At 41.9% G+C, this 7,253-nt stretch overlaps 1 protein-coding gene across 1 annotated transcript; it reads right to left on the bottom strand.

The window, feature by feature from the left end:
- Positions 1-1,182: 1,182 nt before the first annotated feature.
- Positions 1,183-7,038, bottom strand: LOC140271493 (putative beta-lactamase-like 1). Its single transcript, XM_072366737.1, has 5 exons — positions 6,836-7,038; positions 6,587-6,744; positions 6,111-6,331; positions 4,348-4,453; positions 1,183-3,067 (listed from the first exon to the last, which is right to left on the bottom strand). The coding sequence occupies exons 1-5, from the start codon at positions 6,905-6,907 to the stop codon at positions 2,083-2,085; spliced, it is 1,542 nt and encodes a 513-aa protein (XP_072222838.1). The 5' UTR covers positions 6,908-7,038; the 3' UTR covers positions 1,183-2,082.
- Positions 7,039-7,253: the final 215 nt, after the last annotated feature.

Here is a 7,253-nt window from a genome sequence, read left to right as displayed (position 1 = left end):
CGACACTGGACTCCATCTCCATCAGACTTTTCCCCCGCTGCTGTATAAAACATATCTCTCTACCGTGTTGAATAAAAGTCATTACCAACTTACTACCTGTCTGCATGTGCTGCGTTTGGGTTGAAACCATACCCGTGACATAAGTTTTCTAAATTTAAGTACATATAAATAACTTTAACTATGTAAGAGTGCTGACCCTGATAAGTCTGAGTAGGTTGAAACTACAAGTTGTTCTACAGAATTTTAGCTGTTGAGTTTATTCAGATGAAGTGAAATGCGTGAATGAATTTTTGATAATCATAGTCATTCTGAACTGATGTTGCATCAATGCATTGATTAACTCAAATGGTTCTTTACATGCAGAACTTGGCCTGTTTGTCAGTGGGTTCTTTGCAGTGGCTGGATGTTCTTATGTTTCAAATACATGGGCCAGATGTGGCCGTCAGACAGGCCAGGGGGGTCAGGCACCAGGTCGATCCTTGAGCAGCTCCTCTTTTTGCATTCTTGACCGGGGGTGGAAATAAAGTAGCGCTGCTTAAGCACGTCAGTCAAAGGTTTATAGGTGCAAAGCAGGAAGACCTCCACAGTGAGGATGTGAGGCTCCTCCTCCTTGTGGTCAGACTTTGGCACAGTCTCAGTATCCAAGGTGTTATTATTGCCATGAGACTTCTCCAGCTTCTTTTCTACTGTGCCGCAGGGATTCTTCTTGAGATTATCATCAGATGTGACATGGCATGCGTAAATACATATTGATTCAATATTTCAGCAAGAAACCATAAGAAAAAAACATTTCTTAAAACAAGATATACCTTTTATAGACATTTGATTTGGAGTTGTTACGAATGAAAAACTAGCATGACATATGTTCTTTAGTTCTGACTGGAATTATTCTTAAATTCCTAGAAAGTGATGTGAATTATCGATCAACCAGTCAACAAAGTGTTAATGCCATAACTTTGGCATGAATTTCTATCTTTTCTTCTCTGGTAAGTAAAGACATTGCTTTAAACTATTTTACCTCTGTATCTGTACAGCCTAGATAAGAAAAAAATGACCAGATGCTATGAAATCGAGTAGAAAAATACTTATATATTTAAAAATATTTATTTTTACAATGATTCTATATTAAAATAATAATGAATACATACATTAAAAAAAAATGAGAAAAACATCAAAGTCACTGTTTAAAAGCCTTATGGCTGTGGGGACCTCCTGAACTGAATATTTTGTCTGTATCATAAAAGCTTCATTGTCAGCTCTGCTGCACAGCTGTATGTCTTCCCACATGACGCAGAGGGCAGATAATTTATTTTTTTGGTCCACTCACACAGAGCTTGGTGCAGTGCACGTTGCTCTGCAGCTGCACTCACTCAGCATCTGTTAACTCTGGATGATACTGGATGTTGTGAGTCAGGTATTTGAGTTTCATCCAAATGCTTGCTCTTACAGAAGTCAACTGAATATTTCCTGCTCATTTAATTTTGTGCTCCATATTATATGAACTACCTGCTCTGACGGCATACCGTACTTTTGCTAAAACCTTGTCCGTTCAGAATCCCAGAGATGGGTGGCACAACTTTACCAACTTGTGATTTAATTCTGATTGTTGAAAATATTCATAATTTCTATGTGAATCTTTGTTTTTTCAACAACTGTAATGTCAATATCATGTCAGGCAGCAGTTGAACTGTGGAGATGATATGCTTTATCCCATTATCGGGTTGGTCACATCTACCAGCAGATGGTTAGAGAAGGAACTTGCTTGTAGATTATTGATTCTACCTCATCTCTTGACTAGAGTCTCAGCCTAAGTGACATGTTAGTGATGACATATAGATGTTACCACATCATACTGGCAGCAGGGGGACAGGCCTGTTTAACATTATATTCAGTAAGTCAGTGTATAATTAAGTGGATGTCCTGTGTAACTCTCATAAACATCAAAATAAGGATTAGCTCTTTTTAGCAACTTTCTAAGAGAGTCCAGGCCTGAAGACGTTTATGTACACACCAGTTAACCCTTTAAAAACATGATTAAACCCTGCTATAAACACATGTGAGGACCCAACTGATTTGTTGTCTTTATGAAGTGAAGTATGGTCTGCTAGCTATCCTCATCACCCTGTATGTGTTGAGTGCTGGGGAGTCAAATCCTGGTGACGTGCCTTTCTTGTTGAAAAGATAAAAGTTGAAGAGCTGTCTGTCCCTTGTCTCCAGGGAGGCCGAGGCACTGTTAATCTTCAACTTGCAAGGGTATGGTCTCTCAAACACCACCCTGAACACCCTGTCTTGTAGGTAATCTAGCCTTATATTTCGGTACTTGGATGGCACACTTGTGTCCACCTGTGGTCCAAATTGTTGCAGAACCAACACCCCAGCGGAATCAGTCTTAACCTCATAGAAAGTCATATTCCTGTAAGTAAAAAAGCCAACATATGGAGCTGGGTCAGGCGGGGCTCTGATCCTTTGTTGAGCATCCCTGTAAGCATTCTCTACTGCAGGGATTAGATAGCCATAGGCCTGGCTCACAAGCTCCTTCTCTGTAGGCCGTACCCCAGCCATCAAAATCACCAGCCCCAGCTTGAGCCGTGGGACCAGAGAAAGTGTGGCTGCAAATCCATCCAAGTCGCCGTCCTTCCTCACCACGTCATAGCCAAACTGCTCATTGATCTCCCATGGTGTGCCAGTGGAGTTGGCAAAGTAGCCGCTGTGGCATTGGGCCAGTGGGGTCAGCATGGTTTTCAGAGTGTCCTGGCGAAGCAGGCTCTTCTGGCCACTGTATGTGCCGAGAAGAGCCATCATTAGTTTGGCCATGTCAGCTGCAGTGGAATACATTTGACCTGCAGGCCGGTACCAGCCAAGGTCGTAAAGGGGAGCTGGCTGTCCATTTTTGTACACACCCACAGCCATCTGCCCTTGAATTGTTGGTGTCAAGTTGAAACCAGTGTTTTCCATTCTGAGTGGCTCCAAAAGGTTGTTAGAAACCCAGGTCTCAAAGTCTGAACCTGCCACCATCTGGGCCAAGATGTTGGCCAATAAGGAAAAACCAACATTGCTGTAATGGCATCTGTGGGAAAAGCAACAGAAATATCTCAGATATTTGCAATTTCTATTTGATCACAAAGCACCTTTTTAAATAGAAAAAAAAAAAAAAAGAAACCCTGAAAATTTAGATCGTCAAAAGTCTAGAAAGATCTAATCCCAATCTTATCTCTGAGGCCAAATCAGTAGACTCTCACAGACAAGTCAAAATATAAGCACTTAAGTGTGTGAGATCATGGTGATTAACACCACTGTGATAGTACACACTGTCTGGAAAAATGCTTTGTCATTAAAATAAGGTGACTAAAAGAACCACAAATCTTATGCAGACATCTGACTGAAAATACGAACAACTGCAACCAAATAGTAAGAAGCTGTTACTTATACTTAAAGCTCCTTAAGAATGACTTTCCCCTACCATCCATGTTTGGTTTGTACACTGCAATGACTACCGCAATGCTCTCCTAACTGGTCTCCCAGCCTGTACTATCAAACCTCTGCAGATGGTCCAGAACGCGGCAACGCATCTGGTCTTCGATCAGCCTAAAAGAGCACACGTCACCCCTCTGTTCATTGAACTCCACATTCAAGTCACTGATGTTAGCCTACAAAGTGCTTAATAGAACGGCTCCCATCTACTTGAATGCTCTTGCAAAGGCTTATGTCACAACTCGGTCCCTCCGTTCGTCCCAGGATTGTCGTCTAGCAGCTCCTACACCATGCCTAAGACAATCCAAACTCTTTTCATGTGTCGTCCCACGATGGTGGAATGACCTACCGAGCGCTACCAGAACAGGGGCGTCCCTGTCTATCTTCAAGAAACTCTTGAAAACTCAGCTCTTAGAGTGCATCTCCTACCCTAGGACTTACCTTGTACTTCCCTACCCCCTCTATCTTTGCACTTTATCTTTCTGCACTTCCTTCTATGGCTGCACTCTCTCTACTCTGTCACCTCTGACAGAGTCAGACTAGTGGGTTCCTTCTATGTAGTTTATTGTTAGCTTTTTATATAGCTTGTTATATCTTCATTTGTAAGTCACTTTGGATAAAAGCGTCTGTGAAATAAACACAAGTTTGTGGGAGCAGGACCACTGTGTTCATAAACCACCAATTTTCTAATACATCACAGGCAAGCCCTGCAGGTAGGTCTGCACATGTGTGGACTCTCTTATGCACATGAGCATTGAAAATATATAATCAGAGTACCTACGTAGTGAGACAGATGTGAATGCTCAAAAACTCTGACTCTTGATGTCTGACTGGGATTTAGCCAAAAACAAAACACATTCCACTACTGAATTTTACTTGGTGCCTGGATCTGCCACAAGTACATCGTCCCGTAGCAAATTAAGGGCTGCTTGTGTGTCTCCATTCCAAAGTAGATTTGTTGAGCGCAATCTTCTGGGTAACCCTGGAGAAAAATATTAAATAAGTTTAATAAATAAAACAGATGTGTAAATGTATGAGTCAGCTGCCAATGGCTTCATGCACAAAGGGGCTGAAAAGCATCAAGAGTCATTAGTCTTACAACTTAAGCCTTGTTGTGTTTGCTTATTGAGGGAAAATGTGCAAAGGGACAAAAACCTGTTTCAGATTACCTTACCACTACGAATACTTGCTTTGAATTAATATCCTGTGTTTCTGTCACTATTTCACACTAATGTGGATCACTGTAATTTTTCACAAACGTCAAACGCTTTTTGCACTGAATTTGAATATATTCACTTATGACAGAAGGAGTTGAGTATATTTATGTTATGGCAGCATAGCTCGAAAGATTACGATGTCTGTCATCGTATCGATTTGATCCAGAACAATGCACTTTTAAAATCCCAACAGACTGATAGAAAAAGTATGGCCTTTTTATCTCCTTGGAGAGACAGTTTATAGTTGCAGACTGAGTCCTACACCACATAAATGCATAAATCTAGATGTTTTCCTCCTGTGTTAATATGTCTTTCATTCCCAGAGCACACAGCTGATGAGCTCTATATCTGGAAAGTGCTCAGTGTAATTATGTATTGTTTGTTTCAGCCCAGGTTAGTTAATGTACTGTAATGGGTGGTAGAGATGTGTTTGTAAAGGGAAAAGCCTGTTGTGTATGAGTGTGGATATAAACTTTGACTGTTGTGTCTTCTTCACACACTCCTGCTGAGCTATGTGACTGGTCAGTCACAAGGTGCAGTGGGTACATTATTATTTAATAATAATAATTGTTTTGGGGGCTGCACGGTGGTGTGGTGGTTAGCACCGTCACCTCACAGCAAGAGGGTTCCAGGTTCGATCCCTGCCTGCGGCCTTTCTGTGTGGAGTTTGCATGTTCTCCCCGTGTATGCGTGGGTTCTCTCCGGGTATTCCGGCTTACTCCCACCATCCAAAAACATGCATGTCAGGTTAATTGGTGACTCCAAATTTTCCATTGGAGTGAGTGTGAGCGCGCATGGTTATTTGTCTCGTTTGTCTCTATGTAGCCCTGTGATGGACTGGCGACCTGTCCAGGGTGTACCCCGCCTTTCGCCCGATGACTGCTGGGATAGGCTCCAGCCCACCCGCTACACGATTAACGGACTGTCGGTATAGAAAATGGATGGATTATTTTTTGGGGTTTTAATATCTTTATTGATAGGACAGTGAAGAGAGACAGGAAACAGGGCCGAGAGAATGGGAATGACACGCAGCAAAGGCAGTCCAGTTCGGGACTCGAACGGGGGCCAACTGCAGCGAGTATATGTATCTGTATATGGGTCATCTGCTTAACCCACCCCCACCCACCACCCACCCGTGGGTATATTATTTATGACAGCTGCAGTTTATTGCTAGTTTTTATTCCTTTCTGCTTACCTATAATTTGGTAAGCAGTAAAAGGTTAAGTTATTTCACATCCCGTGTCAGTCTCAGTTGAGCTTTGATTGGTCAATATGTCTCTGCTGTGAGAACACCATAACTGAACAAATAAACAGCACTGGTGATGGTTTTGAAGTCCTGAATCTACAAACTTTGTTATGCATTGCTTTAACGTGTCTTAAACAAAGTTGGCTACTGTGTCATTAAACAGGCAGAGGGGTTACCAGAAAGCTGGCTGGCCAACCTGCGCAGGCTAAGTGCAGGCAAGTTGCTTCCCAGAGTCCTGACTGATGATGATGCTGGCCTCCCACTTTGCCCTAGTGGGTTTTTGATGGTGAAATTGTCTGTGTACTTTTCCAAAGGGTCATCCAGAGAATCCACAATTCCGTCCTCCCACAGTTTATATAACATCAGTGTTGGAAAGAGTTTAGAAAGGCTTGCAATTCTGAAAACAAACGACTAAAGTGAGCAAAAAAAAATTAGATAAATGTATCCCAGTTTAAAAGCAAAGCCCTGTTCCACTGATGCTGCATAGGTTTACACACTTAATATAGATGGTGGTTCAGCCTTATCAATCATAGATCCTACAGAGAGTTTAATATACTGAAGGCTTAATCCTAACCCAAACCCTTCATTCTACCTCTGAGCCTCAGATGGGAATTCATTACAACTGATGGTTATATAACTGATCATTGTTCACCTGTACACTGTGTGTTCATTTGGTGCATTTGAGGAGGGGTCACTGATGTTCTTCTTGCCAAAATGTCCGTTCCACAGAACAGAGTCATTTAAAACCACAATGGCTGATATTGCTGGCAGCATAGTGGTGTCAACGCTTGACCTCAGGAGAACATCTATCTGTTAGCAGAAACATAATTGAGATCATAAATAATACATACTTCATATAAAATATATGAATCAGAATCAATCGATTTAAGAATAGATTCACCTTTCCTAAGGCCACCTTCAGTGATGATATAGGGTGTTTGAGGGGCACAGGCTCTGGGAAGCGAGGACACATTTGCTCTACTGCAGCTTCTTCTGCAACCACATCTGTGGAACAGGAGAAGAGACTGTTGTCATTTTTTAGGCAGCTTGTTCAACAAAGGATAGAGACTGTGGCAGAAATTTAAGGACAAAGAGTCATTTAACATGGGCGAGTATCATTTGTACGTAATCACATACCTTCTGCTTCTTGACATCAGGGAGTGAGGATCAGCATAAATTTAGTGCCTCAACCTAACAACCCACCCCACATAAGCAACTATAAAAAGCCAGTCAGAGGCAGGTTATGTCTTCCTGTAGAAAGTAAAAACTGGCCTGTAACACAATACTGAAAGTGGCAGTGATAACAGACTGGAATGGAC

This window comes from Leuresthes tenuis, unplaced genomic scaffold, assembly GCF_036924035.1.
Source record: "Leuresthes tenuis unplaced genomic scaffold, fLeuTen1.0.hap1 SCAF_16, whole genome shotgun sequence".
NCBI classification, from domain to species: domain Eukaryota; kingdom Metazoa; phylum Chordata; class Actinopteri; order Atheriniformes; family Atherinopsidae; genus Leuresthes; species Leuresthes tenuis.
This window is presented reverse-complemented; position numbering and strand designations above follow the sequence as displayed.